The 22801-nt window shown below is 61.3% G+C and overlaps 1 protein-coding gene across 1 annotated transcript in view; it reads right to left on the bottom strand.

The window, feature by feature from the left end:
* The window catches only part of VOLCADRAFT_98071 (uncharacterized protein), a gene marked incomplete at both ends in the record, with an annotated part of 30684 nt that extends 8412 nt beyond the window's left edge, over positions 1-22272 (bottom strand). Inside the window, 45 exons of the mRNA XM_002956938.1 lie at positions 103-304; positions 1025-1197; positions 1519-1611; positions 2001-2193; positions 2368-2498; positions 2914-3081; positions 3846-3968; positions 4157-4204; positions 4420-4458; positions 4656-4765; positions 4964-5033; positions 6314-6421; positions 6600-6690; positions 6846-7021; positions 7131-7170; positions 7595-7740; positions 7863-7925; positions 8135-8306; positions 8629-8790; positions 9168-9349; positions 9586-9684; positions 10129-10270; positions 10633-10759; positions 11217-11550; positions 12071-12244; positions 12328-12425; positions 12700-12805; positions 13279-13433; positions 13658-13790; positions 14039-15709; positions 15895-16172; positions 16539-16697; positions 17113-17308; positions 17511-17805; positions 18353-18504; positions 18983-19138; positions 19378-19461; positions 19764-19814; positions 20145-20185; positions 20464-20776; positions 20944-21116; positions 21235-21250; positions 21721-21804; positions 22043-22103; positions 22151-22272. Coding sequence (XP_002956984.1) covers positions 103-304; positions 1025-1197; positions 1519-1611; positions 2001-2193; positions 2368-2498; positions 2914-3081; positions 3846-3968; positions 4157-4204; positions 4420-4458; positions 4656-4765; positions 4964-5033; positions 6314-6421; positions 6600-6690; positions 6846-7021; positions 7131-7170; positions 7595-7740; positions 7863-7925; positions 8135-8306; positions 8629-8790; positions 9168-9349; positions 9586-9684; positions 10129-10270; positions 10633-10759; positions 11217-11550; positions 12071-12244; positions 12328-12425; positions 12700-12805; positions 13279-13433; positions 13658-13790; positions 14039-15709; positions 15895-16172; positions 16539-16697; positions 17113-17308; positions 17511-17805; positions 18353-18504; positions 18983-19138; positions 19378-19461; positions 19764-19814; positions 20145-20185; positions 20464-20776; positions 20944-21116; positions 21235-21250; positions 21721-21804; positions 22043-22103; positions 22151-22272 — 7710 coding nt within the window. The remainder of the gene's footprint in view (positions 1-102; positions 305-1024; positions 1198-1518; positions 1612-2000; positions 2194-2367; positions 2499-2913; positions 3082-3845; positions 3969-4156; positions 4205-4419; positions 4459-4655; positions 4766-4963; positions 5034-6313; positions 6422-6599; positions 6691-6845; positions 7022-7130; positions 7171-7594; positions 7741-7862; positions 7926-8134; positions 8307-8628; positions 8791-9167; positions 9350-9585; positions 9685-10128; positions 10271-10632; positions 10760-11216; positions 11551-12070; positions 12245-12327; positions 12426-12699; positions 12806-13278; positions 13434-13657; positions 13791-14038; positions 15710-15894; positions 16173-16538; positions 16698-17112; positions 17309-17510; positions 17806-18352; positions 18505-18982; positions 19139-19377; positions 19462-19763; positions 19815-20144; positions 20186-20463; positions 20777-20943; positions 21117-21234; positions 21251-21720; positions 21805-22042; positions 22104-22150) is intronic.
* Between the last annotated feature and the right edge of the window lie 529 nt (positions 22273-22801).

Genomic DNA, 22801 nt, shown 5'->3' with positions numbered 1-22801 from the left:
GCAGTATGACCTGATAAAGGGCGCCGTGCTGGAAGGCCAACAGGCACGGGGCTGCTCTGGAAGCCCGGGGAAGTGGTACAGCCAGGAAGAGACTGCCAGCACCGGCTGCTGCTGCTGCTGCTGCTGGCCCGCGGTAGCTGCTGGTGAGGCGACCTCCGCGGCCGCAGCCGTTGTGGACATGTCACCCCGGACGGGCGCTCCTGGGGCCGGGCTGACCAGGACATCGATGCAACGCAGCCCCCAGCCGGGCCGCAAACTCGGGGAGTCATGTCGTACATGCAGCGCCACCAGGTCCTGCAGCGGCCTGTGCATGGGTTTCATGATTGACAAGTAGCAGCAGGCAGCACGGCATGCATGGACTGGAAAAGTAACGCTGGATAGTTCAAATGCATAACCCATGCATTTTTGTTGTTGTTGTTACACGGTCGTGGGTGCGTTCCCCGTACCTGCAAACCACCCTAGTACGAGCCGAGGGCTCAAGGGCTGCCAAATCGCCTATAAGCACCATCCTACCTCGCACTTCCAACGAAACAAGTGATGAAGTATACTAACGACCAAAGGGAACGATAGAGTTGCGGTGGGACCATATGCGTTCCAGCATCCTTGCCAGGCGTTCAGGTTCCCACTTCATAGCGTCCTTCATATGCTCATAACCCATGCATTTAACTTTATCACTGCTAAGTGGCCTACAGGACATCGAAGGCACTGCAGCGGCTTATGCATGAGGGAAGGAGATACTGCTCCTGGAACGTATTCCATACTGGGCAAGGACAGTGCGACCTCAACGTCTGCCCTAGGAAGTGTTCATATCCGGATTCGATCAGGGAATTTTCCAACCTCCTAGCAATTTGCGCCAATTTAACACCAGACAAAGAGTACTCGCGGGAGATGCCAAAGCCTCCCTACAATTACTATTTATGCACAGAAAAGCGTGGGTGTAGAAGATAAACACATCCATGACCCGATGTCACCTCCAACTCTCATGTTTCGATTCACATGGTGGGCCCGCTCTCATTGCACCCACCTGCTCACAAATGACACTGCACAGCACCCCGCTGGCAGCAGGTGTACCGCCTGAGTACCTCCTGCCGCACCTTCGGGGGTGTCCGGAGATACGCCCACCCACTGGCCCCGGGACCCGGCGAAGAACTCCCAGGGGTCGTCCATGGCCGTGGACGGATCCCTAATAGTCACAGACTGCGGCAAGAACGACGACGAGGGCGGGAATACAGGAACACATGCACGTGCCAACAAGTGGTTCCCTCTCATGGAAATAGGCGGAGGGCCAGTTGGCTTACTTGAGTCCGTCAGGAAGACCTTTCAGTTGCTGCTCCACTTGGAGAAGCCAACTCCTGATATTACTTCTGATTATTATGCTGAACAGAATAGAACAGAACACGGCGAACTAACCCGGACGAGAAAGACATTTAGGGTTGCGGATGCAGCGGATTAGGTAGGAGCCCGAAGACGAGGTCCGGGTTGCGGGCTGTTGCCCGGCTGTAGGCTGACTGCACCTACCTCCAACAAAATACCCCAGTCGGGGGAAGCAGTGCCCGGTAGCCGTACATCCACCCGCAGCAGCCGGGATCCCAGAGGGGTGTCAGATGTCACCTGCAGTCACACCACCCAACACACCACCACCACCGAGCACAGAAGGAAGAAACTAACTGCCGGTGGCTACAGACCTGCTAGGTGGACACGCGCCAGTTGGGCAGATGGGAAAGCAGATGCCAGCTATTTGAATGTGAAGGTAAGTGCAGGCCATGCAAAGCCACACGTGAAGGGCCACTAACGCCTTCAGTCTTGCAGTGACTGTTGCCGAAGACAGACCTCAAACCCTACATTCAGCGGTCCAAACACACCAGCTCTCTACACGCAGCAGCAGCCGAGGCCGACATCCTCGTGGAGCCCCTTAACCGTTACTTAGGGGAGGTGCTCCACATCTTGCGCAGCTAGCTCGATCACCAAGCAGAAGCACCGTCACCAACCTCGCTACTCACCCAGACACCCCGAGCAGCAGCACTACCACGGTCACCACCACCACCACGACCACCACAACGGCCGCCCCGCACCCTCCGGATTCCGGGCGCCTTACACCCACCGACCCGCCAAACCTGAAACACGTCATCAGCCTGAGATGTGAACGGATTGATCCACGGAGTGGTGCAATTGTCAGCTCCCAGAAGAATGGGCCTGCAGCAGCCAATAGCAGCTAGGCGAGTGAATGACCTAGCCGGTTAGTGAGGCAGGATACACCTCATCAACTTTGCATAGGAGAAGTGCGACATACAACACACGCATGGGGGGATGACCGGCAGCCTACACCTCCTAGGCAGTGCAGGTGCACCCCACCCACGGACACCTCACCTGCAACTGTCCAATGAGCCATGCAGCACAACCGCCAGCTGCCTGGCACCCAGCCCCCCCTGCAGCACTATGTTGGCGCGGGGCTGGAAGACGGCCAGCTTCTTGAGCACCACCTGGTATGTACGGCGAGCCTAGTGGGGATGGGAGAGGTAAGTGTTCCAGCCAGAAGTGGGATGTAGAGAAGGAGACTTACTTGCCAAACACGTAATGAAACGTTTTTGTGTTACAAGAAGCCTCAGGTCAGAGCGTTGTGTAAGCCTTGCCAAGGTGACACCAGGGATTCAAAAGAGTAGGTAGTGCTAGTGGACAAAGCAAAAGCACGGGAAGCACTAGCACAAACTGAACCAAGCTCAAGATTCGGACAAACGTAGAGTCGTTATGGATGCGCGACACGCAGCTGAGAAAGAAAGGGGTTACGTGTAACACCACTTAATGTCCGGCCAGCGCCGTACACCACTTACAGACAGTACGGTCCAAAGATACAGGTAAGCTGGTACACAGGAGCAGATGGCTAGATGATGCAACCCTGCTTGGCGGAACACTTACCGCGGCTCCAGTAGGAGGCGGCGGGGCTGCATCCCCATCCTCGAGGCCGCGTTGAGCCTCTCCTCGAGAGATCGTCTGGATGTGCCGTACGTACTGCATATCCAGCTCCAAGTCCATATCTGCTCGGCCGCTGTCCAAAATGACAACCTCGGAAAACTGGAAACCACCCTGAAATGTACGACAATGCACACCCAAACCCACATTAGCCAAAGCAAGCTAAATCGGTCGGGGCTATGTGTCCACACAAATGCGAAGGGGTCCGTCGAAGCCGGGGACCCCATGGGCCGATCATGGAACTTAATGTTACGCTGTCGGGGGCGACTATCGTCGTCCTCCCGCCCCCGTTTGAGCGTGAAGCACCGGAGCGCTGCGTGCCTAGTTTCCCAGACCTCGGAGAGAAAACTAGCTATGCCAGTGGAGAGCCTTGAAACCCGAGTTTGCTCCCGTACTTTGCACTCAAGCAGTCATAAGCAGTGCATTTCCCAAACACATGCAGTTCATCTCCATATCTTCATTTGTACTTGGGGTCGCAGTGAGGGCAGCAGCTGGCGGCAGTCGGCAGGTGCGACATTCGGATAGTCCTGGATAGTTGCAAGATAATGCAATCCCAACTAGCAGGATTTCCCAAGGCGATTTAGCCAGCCACGCTCGTGCCTGCCTGTGTTCAGTCTGAGGAAATCTAGCTGGCGTCATCCACACGCACATGTGTGTCATGCATTTCATAAGCGCTGTAAACACACAGGCGTTCATGTCGAGCAATTCACAAACACCATACATGAGCACGCCCTGCAAGCGTCACACGTGAAGAGCGTGTTATGACCAATTGTATCAAATAAGTGCATGTGCACTGCGTTGCACGTGCTTGCGTGTATGTGTGTCCGCCCACTCACATTCCTTCCTGCCCCGGGCCCCCCACTCGGGCCAGCACTCACCCCGTCGCCAGACACCTGCTGCTGCTGCCCCACCAGCTGCAGGGCCTCCGCAGTGTGGCTCAGCTCCCCCCGCGGGCTCTCCGTGTGAAAGATGACGTGGTAGCGGAGAAGAGGTGTCCCATTCTGGATAAAGGGCCAGTGAACACCAAAGGTTGTAGCGGGCGAGAAAGCCATTTCCATACAGGCAGGCAGACAAGTAATAAAAATTCAGCCAACATCTTTAAACGTCTTAAGAGACCTGCAGCCATACGTGATACAGAATAGTATCGCTCTTCAGGTGTTTTAGGGTCTAGGAGTAGTCAGGCGCTTACCTTCACCGCCGCAAGGACATGTGTGGGGTACAGCACACGCTCCAATACCTGCAATCAGGAAGGGCCAGAAAGGAAACAGTAGAGACACATGTATGTGGACCGAGCGGTGTTATGCAAAAGGTAAACAAATGCAGAACTTCCTTTCGGTCGTCAGTCCGCCTACTGCCTACCATCGCACTGGTCACAAGGTGCAGCAGGATGGCTACCACCCCCTCAGTGGCTCTGTAGCGCCAACAGCACACTAAGGTACGCACCGTACTCACCCGATCCGGTCCGAAGCGGCCCTCAGGCTGACCTCCGTCCTGCATTCCATCCACAAGCCATGTGGATGTACATGTAGTGGGGCAGGAGAACCTGATCAGTGTCCAGGCAGGCCGGTAGAACAGCTTCCCAGAAACCCAAAACGCACATACATACATGCACACGTACATGCACAAATGCTGTACAAGCTAATCTCATTCACACACCAAGAAAGCTCCACACACTGCACGGTACCCACTCGGCGGTTGGCGCCCAGACCTATCCACTGCTTGCACACAAAGACGCTGGTGCGCCCGGTGCCGGTGTGGGTGATCTCCACGCGGTCCAGATGCCAGTTGGGAGAGTCCCCTGCAGAACATGGCGGCGGGGGCGGCAGGTGCTTGCCATCGCGTGTAATAAGGCCGGGGCCGCCAACGGCAGGCCAGCAAGAGGAGCAGCACACCTACTTTGTTTTCCGCTCGTCCAGGTCGACCTGAAAACCCCCATCCAAACCCCTAAAAGCCCTAAAAGCCCTAAAACCCCTAAAAGCCCTAGTCAGCTCTTCACCTGAGTCATCGTGCGAGATGCACACACTGCCCAGGTCACCCAGCCCGGGATCCGGGAAGAAAAATACGTCCTGGCGGGAAATGAGGGATAGACTCCGAGTAAGGTTACATGGGGGGTAGGAGAACTTAGTACCTTGGGGGGTGCTTCCACTTAGAATTAACGTCACGGATTAGGGCACGGAAGTCCTTGGAAGGAGCTTACCACATCGTTTCGCTCCATATGGGGGCCAAAGGCTATGAAGGCGAGGTAACTTTGCCAACAACTAAGCCGTTTGCGCAGGCATCAATGGAAAACAGGGGGTTGATCCGCGACGTTTATCCTCTTGAGTGGAAACGACCCCTTCGTATCTGTTTGGTAAAAGCATAGCTTGAAGTGGAAGCCGAGGTTCGGCTTGCAAAGCGGTTGTGTCTGCGGGGTCGGTACGAGGTCGGTTGGCATATTCCTCCTGTCCCCTCCAGGGTAGTCCACTTCGCGGGCCTTATGTCAGATCTGACGACGCCGTGTCAGCTGCACCGAGCTACGCCGGTCCCTGGTCCGCATCTAACCTTGACCATAACTCGCACCTATCTTCATGCAAAAGGCCATCGTCTTCATGTCGGCAGGACCCTTCAAGCGGTGTCCCCGGCGGACGCAATGCGGGAAACCCAGGTCAGGACCACGATAGGGAAACGCGGTTGCCAGGCAAAACGAGGCGAAACTCGACTTCGCTCCGGATTAAAAAGGGGGCGGTATAAAGCGACAAATGAAGCTTTCGAGCGTACAGAAGAATGGCTGCCAGATCATAAGCGGTTTAGTTTTGTGCAGTCTAAGAGCCGTGACACAATTGAACCCCGGTACCCGCAGCAATACTAGGCTGGTTCACCCTTTGCCACTCCAGCTCATGCAAATCCACATTCGCAAGTTAAGGGGTGTAAGAGGTGGTTACTTAAGCCACCACATGTAACATGATAACTTCCGTTTGGGTGGGCATATTCCTTTCTGTCATTCGCCGTCGTTTCACAGGAGACCTTCCTCGCTTGAGTTCATTCATTCATTCATTCACTCGTGCGTGCACCCATAGAAATTTCACGTGTGGTGTAACCGGGTGGTCAGCAACTCAGCCGGAGGAGGACGAGGGTTGCATCAGTAGGCAGTAGCACATTCAGCGACCCCCCCGCGGAGGTTCCTCTTCGATCTGCTTGTGTTCACAGTACGATGTAGGTTAGCACGATAGGCACCTACCAGTCACTATGGATGCGAATGTAAGCAAGAACGGGCAGGCGAGGTTTAATAGCAGGTGAGCGTCATCATCACAAAGAATGACACCGCCATGACTACCACCACTATCACGAGCCCACCTCGGCCGCTCACCTCACAGCCCTCATTGAAGCTGTCCCCCGTTGCATCCCGCAGGTACAGGTCCAGCAGTTTACCCCGGGCGCCGAACAGGTCGATGTACACTCGGGCATCAGTGCTGGCCTGAAGGAAGGGAGAGTCGCCGGCGGCAGGGGACGGGGGTAGGAAGGAGGAGACCGACAGAGGGAGTGTGGTAGCTGGCCACTGAAAAGGCCTCGCGAGAGGCTGGTGGAGCGCTTAGCGCGTATTTGTAGACGTTATGTGTGCCGTACTGTGTACGAGCTACTACAGGGAGGGCCACCTTGAGAGAGGCCGGGCCGTGGGGATAGGGGCGGCATGGCAACAGCCCCTGCAACCGGGCAGGCTCAGCGCAGTACAGGGCGTCCATTGACCTGTGTGTTGGGGGGGGAGGGGAGAACTAACATCCTTGCAAACAGGCACCACGACCATAAGAGTTGAAACGCGGTCATATTCTCCTCCTGTGTTCACCTCCTGCCTAATTGCTAATGGCTCGTGAGTCTCCCGGTGGTGTGAGTACGCCACCGACCTTCTTACCCGTCCACTCACCTCGGGTATCGCGCTGGTGAAGGTGGATATGCGGAAGTACGGCTGTGTGGCGGCCCGCAGCACCAGCCGACTGGGCCCCGCGGTGTCTGCTGCCTCGGAGGGGTCCAGGGCTGGAGGAAGGAAAAGGAAGTGCTTTGCGTCTACTAGCCGCACCACCTGCCGCACGGGGAACAGCAAAAAGGATCCACGTGAAAGAAGTGTAGCCGGGCTCGGGTGCGGCTTCGTTCACCACGGAGTACCAGTGCAGAGCAAAGTCCCGACACACCTCGACAAACTGCAGACGAGTACCCAGCAAGCCTTGCTGCCTGTGAAACAGATACAGGGCACCGACACATATGCGGGTTAGGGGGCCGTACACAGCTGACGGACGGACGGAGACATCAGGGAAGAGATTACGGATCCCTCCAAACACCTGAACGACGCTGCACCTTAACGGTACATGCACAATCCTTCAGACCCACAGAGGTGCGGCAGTGCAGAATGGGTGCCCAGGGCACATTCCAGGGTGCATGGAACCCACCTACCCCTCCACTGCTCCGGAATGACAATGGTTAACTTGTGACCATTCCTGGCCGCACCCACGATCTCCTCTTCACTGCCCCCATGGCGCCAAGATAGCCACAGGGCCTTTCCAGCTGCCCTTACCACCAAGGGGGCCATCAAGTTGCCCCCTAAGCACCCCGTCCTCCCGCCTCTGGCTCCATGCAGCCCCCCTCCCTGTTGCCTCACTTGCAGCTGAGCTCCACGGACTGCAGCTCCCCCAGCGGCAGGGGGCTCTCCAGCAGCCGGCTCTCGTGGGGCCCATCAATGGAGCGGCCCGGGAGGGTCAGCGGGGCGTACTGGTAGCCACCGCCGTCCATACCCACCAGCACCATCTGAGGGAAACAAACATAATAACACGAGGGCGTGTGAGGGACGAGTAGGTTAGGCCGATCTACAGTCATGTGCGAGTAAGGACATGCAAGGGACTTGGCCAGCATCATACACCTGCTTATACCTGCAGGTCGCCATCGATGCCCATTCCCACACCCTTTCCTGAGCTGATGATGTGAAACACCACCTGCAGGGGTGGGGTGGGGGAAGCAGCGGGGGTTTGAGGCCAGATGTTACCGAGGAAAACAAATCCGGACACCCAGAAGGAGCAGGGCGGCTAAGCAGCATTTGGCACTGGCCCAGGAAGTGCGCCCCTCCCTACTGTCAACCTCTACAACCACCAGTTCAACAGCTTCACAGCCATTCAACCACCGCTACCCCTAACCACTTCCACACCTTGAGCTGTGTGGGGGATGTAACCCGGGGCAGCACCAGCTCCAGCTGGGCGGGGGGCAACCTGTTGACGGCCCCCGGAGTCCTCTGCCCTGCTGCCCCCGCCGCCTGCTTCCTGGCCAGCTCCAGGAACCAGCCACCCGCAACGAAGTACCAGGTGCGACCCGTCTCCTCACTGAACACACGCGGACATGGAGAACGGGAGTAGGTTGAACTTAGACCCTTCCGACAGGGCTCAATAATACCGATAAGGCGGTAAGGGGTCCAGCAAGTGAGGCGGGGTCGGGACTTGGGGATCGGTCTCATCAGGAGCCTCGGGGAAGTGCTTTCGATGTTGGTGTGGTGGCCGTCCGGGAGCTGATCGATATATCCCGTAACGTTGCAACACGCCTCCGTACAGCCTATTGGCCGCTGTCTATATGCTGTCGTATAGTGGCGACGTCGCCATGTCCCTTCCCCGTATGACTGGAATCAATACTGCACCCACCCGCACCCACCAGGACACCTCCACATGTTGTATACTCCAGTCACTGGCTCCCCCCACTGCCCCGCCCGCCCCCAGCAGGCCGGCGGGCGCGGGGCAGTGCTGCAGCACCACACCCTCCACCTCATCCATCCAGGGCAGACTCAGCGGCTCCAACACGGAGTACTTGTCACCTCTGGCGGGCCAGGTGGCCAGGTGCGCAACGGCAGGGCGGGAGGGAGGGAGGGTGCACAGCGGGTGTGTGGTGGGCTCTGGGATCCGATTACGTACAGGTAAGCTATGTATGGTATGACACGTGCATTGATATCCAGCGGTACCCCCGGGCGGTGTGTTCAGACGGGGTCACCGGACGTCACCAAGCGACTAATAACCAGCTGGAGCTGCCACCGCCCAATGTTGGAAGTACAGTACAGCTGGATTACCAAATATGCACATACGTACAGACTGACTTTTCGCGGCTCGAGGCATGTCGCAACCGGGTTGCAACTGGCACGTCCACAACCACCCTGGGTTACATAGCAGGACCGTAACCCATGTCGCTGCCAAACCCACTCTTTGAGGACAGTGCCGTCCGGGTTGATGCACACGAGGCTGCTCTTGACGGCGGTAGAGTTCGCTCCCGTCCCCTGCCTGCCCTGCAGTCGCATGAACACCTTGCCGCGGGTGCCGCCGTTCTTCTCGGGCCCCGTGAAGACACTGATCCGGTAGCTGGCAGTGCTGCTAGCGCGAGATACCTGGTTCGGGGGGAGGTGGGGGAGGTGGGGGAGGTGGGGAAAGGGGCAGCGGACAGAGGGGAGCCGGTCGGAGATTGTCAGGTGTCCTTAACCGTGGCCGTACCTCCTGCGGCCCTGGCAAGAACCCTCCATGGCTCAGTGGCTCAGTGGGATCCCCTCCCAAGCACACCCATCCGCCACCCGCCCATCTCCCTCGGGTATCTTGTTTCCTCGTAACCCCTCTCCTTCAGCACTACCTCTGCAGGCACCGAGTGTGCAGGGGCCATGTACATGACGGCTCCTCCCGCCTCGGTGACGAACGACACTTTGACGTCCCCTCCCGAGCAGTCCGCGACCTGAGGGGCATACGACGGAAAAGCCAAGGAACCAGGATGAGGTCGACATGGGTTCGGATGGAAGCTGGGGCCCGTACGCCCCCCCCTGGCCTCCAGTGCAGCCCACGACAAGGTCAGTCCACTCCAAACCTAGCGAGGCCAAAAGGCTTTCATCCTGCCCTGCTGGGCTTTTACCTTCTGCCCCAACAACACCCTACGACTTCATGTGACCTAAGCCGCGTGTTCCCACATACAACTTACATCTCAACTCGCAGCCGCAGCCCTGCCATACGGACTGACCAGGCAGTGCAGTTGACGACGAGCTACCCCTGGCCGTGCCCCCGACGCCGCGAGATATTGGAAAAGGTATCCAATCGCACCCAAGCCCCCGAGCCCCAACCCGTGCGCCCGGCTGTCTTCCTCCCCTAGACCCCCCTGACGCCCCCGAGCCCCACACCTCCGCACCTCGTTGTTCTCCCTGCTCGCCGCTCTCTCCAGTGCGGCCGTCAAGGCCTTATCCACGAGCGGGCCGCACAGCAGGCAGGGGTCCAGCCACACGGCCCGACAGCCGCCACTGAAGTCGGTCTCCACGACCAGCTGCAACTGCCTGCAACCGGGAACCAGACAAGCAAAGGTGTCAAGTTAACGAAATAGGCCAATGCGAAATCGGTCATTACCCGAAAGCACATAAAAAAAGGGGTTCAATGGTTGAGGTGCGGTGGGTTGTCAGGTTGGTTCGGGATCTCGGCTGAGTACTCCTCAAGGGGATCATCAAGGCGGCGGCGGCGGCGGCGGCACGTTAAGCCGGGGCACAGAGAGGTCCCTTTGCTTGTGGAGATTGTGCATATGGTGTAGGTTAGGTGGCGCACGACGTGGTTTCATTGCCTGTCGGCTTCCTGCAACCCGGCGTATGTTCGGGCCTGTGCTGTGGCGCGTGTCCTGCAACCCCCCAAGGTGTGCACCTCGCACCCCACTTGCCTGCACCCCAGCAGGGGCACACAGCAGCGGTGCACCTCCCCAGCCGCCCGGACCCATTTCGCCCACACCAGGCCCCCGTCTCGAACCACGCTGAACCGCACAGGGGCAGGAGGGGTGCCTGCACGCGGGGTGAAGGGCCACACCAGCGATGTACGAAAGCAGACCGACAGGCTGGGCCGTACCTAGTTAGTCACCTACCGTGTCCACAGGAGTAGTGCCAACGCCCTCAGTTAGCGAGGCACATCATCCGCTAATGATACCAGTCAACCTCACTACAGTCATCGTACTGTTTGCTGCCATGGAAACAGACCACCAGGCCAACAAAGGCGGGCCACCAGGCGGATGGACGCTAGTCAGCAGCTACTGACGTTACCCAAGAGAGATACGCCAACAGCCCCAAGGCGGAACTCCGCTGTGCTGCTCCTCCACCCACATCACGCCCAGAAGCTCACTCACTACCACCCACCCATCATCACTCATCCACCAATTTGCACACAAATCATCACACAAACCATCAGCACCTCCAAGAAGGGCCCCTCTGGTAGTACATTCAAGTTCACACCGCATCCACCCACCTGAGCTGTCATCCAGGGCCACATAGCCGTCCAGCCACAGGTACTTCCCGTCCCCCAGCTGCTCCGCAGCTGCCTCCAAAGAGTAGCTCAGAACCACACACTCCCGGGCGCCCGGGAACGGACCACCGCCCAGAGGGTCCTCGAATGGGGCGGTGCTTGCAGCGGTGGCGGCGGTGCTGGCGGCAGACGGCCCAGGGGCAGCACCGCTGGTTCCCTTGCCGTACATGGCTGGTTGGAGGCGTTTGGAGTTGGTGTCCTCGGGATCCCCCGCTTTGAATCCCCCTCGCGCCATAACGGCAATTGAATGGCCGCAACATTCCCCCCGTACTCGCACCTGCAGACAGGAAGGGCCAGGTCGTGCTAGTTAGTACGATAAATGCACATGAACACAGACCTGGCAAGGAAAGCCACAGCCGCAGCTACAGTCGCAGCTACAGCCACAAGCATAGCCACAGCCGCAGGCTGCTAGCCCAGCCCGGTCTCGTCCCGGCATCCAGTGACACCCGGCGGTGTGCAGTAGGCTACTCTGTGCACCCGGGGGTCTGCCCCCCCGTCCGCGATAGCATGAAGCACTCTCCATGCAGCTTGCATCACATAGCCATCAACTGCGGAGGCCGCTGGCACCCCTCGCAGTGGGGAAGGCGACCCGGCTGCATGCCGGCATGTAGCGAACAGCTCGGCAGGGAGTCAAAGCAGTCAAAGGCCACTCCCCATCTCGGAATGTCAAACCCTAACATGACCAAGGGGCGCCGTCCATGGCTACATACATAAGGCCCAGACGCAGTTTTGTGTGGTGGTTGGCAAGCACTCATCCACGAGCCCTCCCCCCTCTCCACCCCGCCCGAGTCCCCGACCTCTTGTCCAGGCACAGCGCCCAGCTGGCCCCCGAAGCCCAGCTCGTAGGTGCTTCTCACTCGCACGGCTCGGAACACGGTGGGGCTTTTCAAGCAGTCCAGGAAGCGCACCCGGACACGGGGCACTGACAGCGGGGGAACACCCGACAGCTGGGCCCACTCCCCCGAGGCCAACTGAGGGGTTCCAGAGCTGGGGCGGGGGCTGGGGCGGGGGGAGGGCCATGTCCACTCCTTCAGCTGCGGATTCGGAACCGCACCTGCAAACCGGGTGGATGAATACCGGTGTATGCCTTGCGACAGAAGACGCCCCAGGCGGAGCACCCGAGGATGTGCACAAAGGCGCATGCGGGGGCAGCTCCAGGGGGGAGGGTCAGCAGCTGCGGCCCCACTGCTTAGAGTAACATGGCGGATAGAGATGGGCCCCGGGCCCGCACCACCCCCTTCCGAACGATGTGAAGGGTCCAGGCAGCCACCCGGCAGTCATGTAGGGGCAAGCGGACACAACCTTGCAAATATCCCTACAACTACACCTGCACCTGCCAATGATGGCGGCCACTTGCAGCTGCATGCATGTGCCGCACACCCTGCAGGTACGTCTCATGAGGGCCCCCCCCCCCGACACCCCTTACCTGGCAATGCGGGCAGTGGGCTCCGGGGCGGGGTCCTCCAGCTGACTTCCCCCAGGTTGCGATTCAGGTACACTACACAACCAGGCGCTCCAGAGGAGTCGCCAGCCTGCTCGTACGGCAGGGCGGAAATGCGGGTTTCGGAGCGGAGAACCAACGAATAGGATCGTGATTCAAGGGCACGTGAGGTTCGAGAAGACCTAGCAAAGGGTGTGTACAAGCGGGGAGCTTTATCGGAACCACCGGGTGGCCATTTGGTGAGAGGGGTCCCAAGCCAGCTCCGCAGCATCAACTGGAGGTTAGCAGCGGGGCTGCCTCGCAGAGCAGAGACCCGCTTTGCCTCTGCAGCGCTCTCTCCCTGTCCAACCACAACTCCACTGCAGTGAGTTCACTGCCCTGCACAGGCAGCTCCTCTGATGGCGGCACCGCAGAACTCCCTCCGTGGCGGCCCTGACGCCCTCTGGCACGCCCTCAGGCACGCCTCTCAGGCACAGGCGGAGGTGTTCTAAGCATAAGCCGGGACGCCAATAACAGCCCACGGCGAATAAGTCAAAGGAGCAGGGCACTTCACAATCTCCCCACCTGCCCCATGTCCCACTCCTCCCAGGCGACTGGGTCGGGTCTGAGGGGCCCCAGCGGCTCCCCAGGTCGCAGCCAGCGCCGCACCGTCACCTCCCACAGCAGGGGCGGGTCACTGCTGCTGCACATCACCTCCACCTTGTCCAGGTAGCAGGGGGCTGGGAGGAAGGGGGAAGAAGGGGAGCAGCAGATTGCCGGAAATGAAACGTGCATGTGCAGCGCACCAAAGGACCAAAGGCTTTCCCTTGTTGCCCAGGAAAAGGAGCAGCTGCGTTTGGACTCAATGTTGGGGTTCTGTGTCCCCTGCACCTGCAGATCCTTCATAGTCCCCACCGCCCCCCAGCAGAGGGATACGCTCCACCCAGCTCCCCATGCCACCCACCTGCGGCGCTGCTACCAGTCCTGGTACCGCTGCTGGTCTTCAACATGACAGAGTCCACATCACCCAGCTGAGCACCCGGCGCCAGTACGACCTTGTACGACAGTACACGCGCGGGGACTAATAGCGGCGGCACCTGGGGCGGGGTGGAAGTCTGGAGACGTCGGGCGAGGGCCAGGAGAGGAAAACACGTATTGCGATGAAGTAATATCCGCTGTGGGGACTGCGTGTGCGAGGGGGCCCGTTGTAGGGTTTTGTGGACGAGACAGAAAATGGGCGGGATTTAGCCCCATAGGCATCCCGCAGCACAGACCCCCGAAACGGACCATCAACTGGTCAAACCCCCCACGCCACATTCACTTAACCCCCCAGGTTCACACGCACCTGGACGAGCTGTTGTTGTCCAGCAGGCGGCTGGCGGGGCTCCGAAACTGGTTTACCCCTGGTCACCTCGCGCACCTCCGGCCCCTCACCCGGTTGCGGTGCTTCAGGTGGCGGTACCTCCAATGCTGCTGTAGCCGTAGCAGCTGCAGCGGTTGGAGCAGTAGCGGCAATAACACCAGTGACAGCTGCAGGGAGCTCCACCGGCCCTGCGGCACGAATCGCCGCCACCCCTGCAACCGGTGGTGCAACTGAGGGTGCAGCCACCGCTGCCACCGCCGCCGCCGCATCAGCAGGCGGCTTCTCGGGTGCCTGTGCCACCACCGCCGCCGGTACATCAGCTAATGCTGCTGAAGATGACTCACCCACGACAGGAGGAGCCGCATCTGCCGCATCAGCAGACGCTACATCCACCGGAGCAGTAGCAGCCGCTGCAGCAGGAGCTGCAGCAGCAGGGAGGTCGCTGCCTGCCACGGAGCCTTTCACATCGGATGGCTCCAGCACACCGCCCGGAAGTGGCGACCTGGGAGTAACGTCCTTCTGCGGGGGCGGGGACGGAAGCGGCTCCGGCCCTGGGGCCCCCGCCTCCGCCACCTCGGCGGCCGCAGGCGGCTGCTGAGGCAACCCCGCCTGCGTGGTGCCCGGCTGCTGAGGCAACCCCGCCTGCGTGGTGCCCGGCTGCTGAGGCAACCCCGCCTGCGTGGTGCCCGGCTGCTGAGGCAACCCCGCCTGCGTGGTGCCCGGCTGCTGAGGCAACCCCGCCTGCGTGGTGCCCGGCTGCTGAGGCAACCCCGCCTGCGTGGTGCCCGGCTGCTGAGGCAACCCCGCCTGCGTGGTGCCCGGCTGCTGAGGCAACCCCGCCTGCGTGGTGCCCGGCTGCTGAGGCAACCCCGCCTGCGTGGTGCCCGGCTGCTGAGGCAACCCCGCCTGCGTGGTGCCCGGCTGCTGAGGCAACCCCGCCTGCGTGGTGCCCGGCTGCTGAGGCAACCCCGCCTGCGTGGTGCCCGGCTGCTGAGGCAACCCCGCCTGCGTGGTGCCCGGCTGCTGAGGCAACCCCGCCTGCGTGGTGCCCGGCTGCTGAGGCAACCCCGCCTGCGTGGTGCCCGGCTGCTGAGGCGTGTCGGCCACAGGCGCGGGCTGCTGAACTGCTGCAGGCGCTACGGGTGAAGATGTTGCACCGAGCACAGCTGCCTGCGGGTCGGCCAGCGGCCCAGCTGCGGGCACTGGCGGCCTGTGGGAAGCCGGCTGGTCTTTCCCTGGAGCGAGAGAGGAGTCCCCGCCGTCCCTTGGCGTCTCCACCGCCTGCTGCTGCTGAGGCTGCGGCTGCTGCGGCAGCTGAGTGGCAAGGGGCCCCTCGGGCTGCTCTGCGACATGCGGCCCACCCCCCAGTGCAGCGGCATCAGGGGCCCCCGGGCCCCCCTCAACCTCCACCGCCTCCACCACAGGCCCCGCGCCTTGGCCGGCCGGGCGACCCGCAGGCGGCGCGGCGGGGTAGGTGACCGGCACCACGGACCCCAACCCTCCCTCCAGCCCTACCGGTGGGGGCTCGGGGCCGGGGCGGCCGCCAGGGCCCTGCGGCGGCGGACTTGCACCCCCCGCCGCAGCTGCACCTGCTTTCGTCCATGCAGCCAGCTCGCTGCCATACACAGCGTTAATGTACGGCACTGCTGCCACCTGTGATAAGCGCCGGAGGATGTATGGTGAACTGATGAGCTTGTTAGGCAGAACGTAAGAATGGTGTGTTTGTGAGGCATTAAACATTAGCCTGGGTCCTCACGCAGTCGAAAGCCCTCCATGTAGCCGCCGTAATGTACGACAGCCCACTCCCAAACTCTTCCCCCATGCCCCCACGGCCTCACCGACACATGGGGCCACATGCGGCACTCCAGGCAGTTGGGGCTGGGGGTGGTGGCAGCGGGGCTGGTGGCCGCCACCGCAGCGGGAGCAGCCGCGGTGCTCTGTCCCTGTCCAAGTGTAGATGTGGATGCGGACGTTGTTGCAGCAGTGGCTGGGGGACCTGCTACTGCCGTCTGGCGGTGGGCGGTGTTGGCCGCCAGCCAGGCGGTGTGCCACTTCCACTGGGCCCTCCAGAACCCCGGACTGGGGGGCAGCTGCGAACCGCCAAGTGTCACAGCCCCTACAGACACACACATCGGCGGCCGCACAAGTACACGTGAAAAGCACCACGAGCAGCAGAAAGAGTGGCAGCAGCAACAAACGTAACAAAAGCAGTCGCGATGGCATTAGAAGTAGCAGTAGCAGCAGTTGACCCCCAATCAGAGCCGGGAGTAGTCATCATCGAGACCCAGACAGCTCACGGAATGCATGCAGGCGTTACGGCCCCCCAGTCGCCCCAGTCGCCCTGTCAGCCACGGGCCCGACCCCCATTGCCCTCGCTACACCTGGCCGGCCACGGAGGGTGATGGAAAGTGAGCGCCGCTCCCTGCCACGGACTACCCCACCCCACCCACCCCCACCACCTGTACGAGGTCACACGACCCACCGGAAGGCCGGTTCGCTGTCTTGACGTTGCCGTGCCACTCCGCCCACTGCGCCGGGTCAGGCAGGAGCCCCGGGAGCCCCGTGTCCACATTGCCGCCATACAGGGCCTGAGTCAACCCTTGACTGATACTCGGCAGTGGTCGCGTTGCCATCGTTACACCTGCAACATGCATACGTACATACATACACACACGCTTGGGGGAAAAGTCCACCAGTGACGGGGCGGGACAGGATGTGCCGCTGAGCGCGGGTCACCACCGTCGTGCACATGTACGGCCAAGACGGTACCCCGCCGCTCAGCCGTACGTTGTCACGAAACCCCTCCCACTTTACCTACACGACCGTCGCATAATGATTATGTACGATTTACCGTACATGGACTGATAAGAAAACGCAATTAGCTAGCCTTCCTGCATGTGCGACTATACAGAGTCCCGACAGCCCTATTCTCTCGCCCTCCCCCCCTGACAACTACCAAATCACCAACTTATTAGATCCCATTCCCCCTTCCCTCCCCCCCGATCTGGATCTGGATCTGGATCTGGACGTGGAGGACACGGCCCCCACCACGTTACCTTGTCCCACACTGGCCAGGGGCACCACCCGGGGGGGCTGCAGGCTGTCCGGCGGTCTGTCCCCCCGCAGGGCCGTCAGGAGGTGCTTGCGGGACATGAGCGCGTGCTCCGAGGGGTCCCACAGGTCCAGGCACATGAGCACCGCCCGCAGCAGGGGCAGAGGCAGCAGACCGGGGGGAGATAGCTCCAGCAGCACCTGAGGATGGACGAACAAAACAGACAGAAGACAGACAGACAAGGTCGTTCCAGTCCCAAAGTAATGCGCAACGACAAATCTGCAAGTCCCACCCTTATACGTGAAAGGGCGGCTCCGGCAACCCCGGCTGGGCCATTTCCCCCCCTTAAGCAAACAGCAAACCGGTCACACCACCCCTACCCCCACCCCCTACCCCACCCACCTTGCGTAGCTCACACGCGTCTAACCTCCCCTTCCCCCTGGAGTCATGTCTCCTCCACACCGCCTCCACGTCCTCATTCTGGCCCCCCAGCAGCTCATGCAGCTGCCTGAGGGCCCCCAGCAGGTCCGCCCAGGTGGGGGCCCTCGCATCGGCCCCTCCCCCTCCCCCTCCCCCTCCTGCCGCCCCTCCAGGGGGGCCGAGGGGGTACATGGGTGTATCCAGCTGCCCCTGCAGAGCAGCGGGATCCAGACCCCGACCTTGGATCTGGATCTGGGTTAGTGCCGCTGAGATGTCCCTGCGGGGAAGTGGGGGAAGTGCGGGGAAGTGGGGACGGAAGGCGGAAAAGCGAGGGAGGGGAGTTGAAGAGGGGAAGGTGCGAGGCAACCACGAGGCCAATCAGGGGGGGCGGAAATAGCAGCAGGGGGAGCGAGGAGACCAGGTGGTGGTGGTGGTGGGTCCAGACGGCGAGTGGCAGTCACAGGCTGTCATGCAAGGGCAGTTAGTAAGGGGGGGCAGCACCGGGTGGCCATCATCAGGTAGAACACCAACAACCAACCGTCGACGTCCAAGGGGTTATACAGGGATACCTCCAAGCAGTACAGCGCGGTCTCTCCGGGCCTCGGGTTCTTCAGCGGGGGCCGGCTCCGGCTCCTTGAGGCCCCCCCAGTACCCCCCACCCCCGTACTTCAGCCGGGGGTTACTGAGGGTTAGTGCCGCCCCCATCCGCATACATCCCCCCACACGCGGCCCTCACAGCTATACCACCCGAGGGGGGAAATCCACTCCGACACTGAGCACTCCAGCGCGGCACGAGCTACCCACCAGCACCCCAAAGCCCCCACCTGCAGTTCTTGAGGCCACTGTCGAACTCCTCGCGGGAGAGAGTGCCGCTCCCATTCACGTCCAGTACGGCAACCAGGTGCCGGGCCTCCCGCCCCGTCAGCGGGGGCTCACCCACCCGGGACTCAAGCATCTGTCGTACAAGATGACGAACCTGGACGACCGGGGGAGTACGGAAGTGAGTTTAAGCGGTGGTGGGTAGCGGGGGTGGAGAGGTGCGACAGGGACGCAGGCGGGGTTCGCTCGTGGCACCACAGCCCCCCAACCGGGACTGAGTGCTACCCAATACGGGTAGGTGGACCCGCGCCAGTGAGCTCCCACCCTGCTAACGACCATCACCCCGTCGCAATTATGTCTGTGTAACTGCCATCAAGTGCCACACAAGGCGGTTCCCTCTTCATCCCCCCCCCCCACGCACACACACGTGCACGCATGAGCTCGGGGGCCCTGGGCATTACATCGTTTTACGTGCCTTACAGTGGACGGCACTGTGCTATCGTCACACACACTCACGACCAGAACGTCACAACCGGCCCCGCCAGTCTCTACAGACCCCAAGGCTGCAGTTCTCGCCACCCCTCGCCTCCCTGTCACCAACCCGCCACCAACCCGCTCTCCTCCCCCCACCCCACCTGGTTTACGGTCAGGTCCGACCCCCGCGGGAACAGCTCGTCCAGCTGGGCCCGGTTGTGTTTCACGTGGTATCGGAGCAGCTTGAACACGTCCCTAGGCCGACCCGGTACCCACCCCGCGGCCGCCGCCGCCGGGCCGTCCGTCGCGGTGCCGGCCTGAGGGCCCCAACCAGGTGGGGCGGGGCGGGGCGGGGAGAGGAGAGGAGGGGGTTACGGCGGAGGGAGGGTACGCGGTGAGAGGGACCCGGGTGCAGCCCCAGCCGCGTGTGCACCGATGGGTGTGGTGGGAGGAGGCAACACGGCCCCGCTGCCCCAGCCAGTCCCCGGAGCCGTGCTGCCTCCTCCCAACACCACACACAACTCCCCCTTGCCCCCCCTCGCCCCCCCCTAGCTACCTGCAGTCCGAAGCAGCGCCTCAGCTCCCCCAGGTGCACCCCGGGGTCCAGGGGGGACAAGATGGCGGTGCGGCCGACGTGGGCCTGGGCGGGAGGGCGGGAGGGGGGGGAGGGGCGGGAGGGGGGGGAGGGGCGGGAGGGGGGGGAGGGGCGGGAGGGGCGGAGAAGGTTCCGGGTCGGTGGGGCGGCAAACCAGGAGGCCGCCACACACACATATTTACATACATACAGCCCTGGTACGATATTCCCCGATAGGTACCTAGCACCGGGACCTGGGGGGAAGGGGCACCGCAGGAGGTCCGCTTAGTACGGCAATGGCCCCCAACATGCACCCACCCCTGTAATGACAATACCCCGCCCCCCCCCACACTCCCCACCCCACTCACCATGAGAGCGCGGACAGCCGCACGACCCCCCAGACTTTCCGGAACAACTGCCTGAACAGCAGTGGAGGTGGTACGGCAGGCAGGCATACAGGCAAACAGGTTAACCCGCGGCAGCAGTACCAGTTGTACGGCCACTATAATCATCATCACCACCACGCTGAAGGTGGCAGTACACGTCAGTGCCAGTGCGCATGTGCGCCCCCCCGCGACCGGGTTGCTCCAACCGCCCGCCGCTTCACGATGCCCTCCTTGGTGATCCCTCCCGGCCGCTGCCCCATGCGCTTGGCGGCAGCAGGCGATAAAACCCCCCTCCCTCCCGGCCGCTGCCCGGGTCCCGGCCCCTCCCCCCCAGCGTGTGTGTGTTTCACCTACCCTACCCACCTGGAACAGCTCACTGAGCTGGGTGAACGTCAGGTACCCCCCTGGGGTGGTGGGTGAGGGGGAGAGAGGGGTGATCTCCGGTTAGGCGGTTACGTGGGGGGCAGCAGCCAGATGTGACGGTGGCAGGGGACATCAACACCTGGTCAGCCAGCCAGCCCGGCGATCCCGGCGGGGGTGGAACTCTCCCCACCAAACACCCCGGGTCGTTAGATGTTGGTCAGGGCCCTAAGGACAAGAAACCCTCCTAGCATTGCATTGTCCTCCACCTTCCCCCTACGACGCTTCCTCCCCCCCTCTCAGGCCCCTCCCCCTCCCCCACCTGGCGGGTTCATCTGCACCAACTTGGCCTCCACTGCCGTCACATTGCTCCGCAGGTGTTGGACAGCCGCCTCCAAACAGCCCAACAAACTGCCGGGGCTGCCGGGGCCGGCCCCCGCTCCCGCCGCTACAGATCCAGATCCCGCCAGTCCGCCAGCTCCCTCCCCTCCCCCCCCTGCCGACACGGCCTCATCAATACCCGCACAGTCCACCACACTCTGCACCAGCTCCCCCTCACTCAGTGCTCCGTCGCCGTTCATATCCACCATCGCCACGAACAGCTGGGTCTCCAGATCCGATATGGAGGGGACGGCCTGGCGGGCAAGGGGGAGAAGGGAGCGGTGGGGGGTGGGGGAGTTGGGGGGAAACACACACAAACGCGCATCAAGCCACAACGGTCCCAAGACCTCCCCTTAACTGCCCCGACCACCAGCCCCCCAACCGGATGGTCCACCCCACCCCAGGCCCCAACCCCACGTACCAGTGCCAGCAGCTTCTTGACCTCCTCCATATCCAGCACCCCGTCCCCCCCTCCGGCGTCCGCGTGTGAGTCCACCTCCCGCACCAGCTGCCTCAACCGCCCCACTCCCCCCTCAGAGTGGAGCCATCGTGACACCAGCGAAAACACATTGCGCCGCTCAAGGGGGGGACCGCCTGACGGGAGGGGGCGGGGGAGGGGGAGACGTAAGGACGCAGCTCAGGACTCCGGAGCTCCTCCTGTAACCTGCCGACCACCACCACCACCACCACCACCACCCAGGATATCGCTCACCTCGACCCGCGTCGCACTTTGTGCGGTTGTCCCAAGTGACGGTGATACGGAGGTGGGGAGGGGGGAAAGGGGGGAGGAGGGAAGGGGGGGAGGAGGGAAGAGGGGGAGGTGGGAAGGTGGGAGGGGAGCGGAAACAACGGGAGGCGAGCCAGGGCAAATGTCAGCAAGCTCCGACAACCTCGCAAGTGCCGTACAGCTCAAGGAACTCCTGCCTAACGTCCCCCCACCATCCCGCCACATCTGAGCTTGAGGTTTTCCTTTCCACCCCCCCTTACCATCACGACCACTGCCAAGGTGGACTTGACTCCCCCCTGAAACCCCCTAACCTGTCATCGCCCACCTGACAGGTGGTCTGAAGACGCCGCTGGTTTCCCGCCGTCCCCTTAACCCTTAGTGCCAGTCACCACAGGCTGCCGTGTACTGGACTACATGGTGGTGGCTGCGGCAGCCCATGGCCCCCCCCACACACCACCTCCACCCGCTCACCTTCTGCTTCCGTGCTTCTGAGTCCGCTTTGGCGGCTGCGAACTGAACAGCTCGGCCCCGTTTGGGTAAGACCGGGGGAATATCCTGAGGACATGAGCGCGGGGAGTGTTCGGTGTGTGTGTATGTGTGTATGTGTACGTGTATGCCGGGTTGAAGGGCAGGGTGGACACGATGTCGCGCCGGGGGGCATGGCCACTGGAGCTGAGCTGTGCAGGTCAGGGCGCATGAGCAAGGAGGCGGTGCACAGTGGGAGGGCGCTTCGTTTGGGGAGTGAGGTAAGGTTGGCAGATGGTTGCGCCAAATATGTGCAGTGCGTGCATACCTGTCGCACACAGATTTCGGAGGTCAGGGTGTACTGGCTGCCGTAGACGGTAAACGCCACACTGGAGGCGCATCCACGGCCCCAGCTGTCGCCCGTGTGGATTCGCACCTGGCAAGGACCCGGAAAAATAAGGTTGTGAAGTCTGTTATGTTTCCGTTACGCATGCCGCAGCATACATTTGCCCAAAAATATGGTAAATTTTCAAGTCTTACTTCGTAGGTATGTTGCATGTTCCCCCAGCGGGCCAGTGCTTAAGGTAAAGCACTTGACGGTTGCAAAAATGGCCACTGAGCGCGTTGAACAGATAAATGAGAGCCTTCAAGGCTATTATTACAAGTCACCACAGCAGTTATACTATGGGACAGTAATCTCAAGCTACATTTCTCATTTCCGGACGCCTAAGTGGTTTCAATTAGACAGCTCCCTCAAGGCGTCGGGATCGCTTCCCAAGCTAGAACTAGCCGCATTGTTCTAAAAAATGATATTAAAATTATATAAGAGCTAGCACCATCCCTGAGAATTGCAATCCATATGTACGGACGTTCGACCATCTTCCTTATCATGCCACAGGCACAATGAATCCCTTAATCATAGTTATATACGCTTCTCCGCTGCACCCCACGCTTCATATACGCGTTCGCGCGTTCCACTTAAATCCACCCCTCTTTCTTGACCTGAATGCACGGTGCAGCGGCTCCAGCGGGAAAGCGAGGGGAGGCCATCAAGGGCCTGGGGCGCTGGCCCAGCAGCCCAACGGGA

The sequence above is a fragment of the Volvox carteri genome (assembly GCF_000143455.1).
Source record: "Volvox carteri f. nagariensis unplaced genomic scaffold VOLCAscaffold_67, whole genome shotgun sequence".
NCBI classification, from domain to species: domain Eukaryota; kingdom Viridiplantae; phylum Chlorophyta; class Chlorophyceae; order Chlamydomonadales; family Volvocaceae; genus Volvox; species Volvox carteri.
This window is presented reverse-complemented; position numbering and strand designations above follow the sequence as displayed.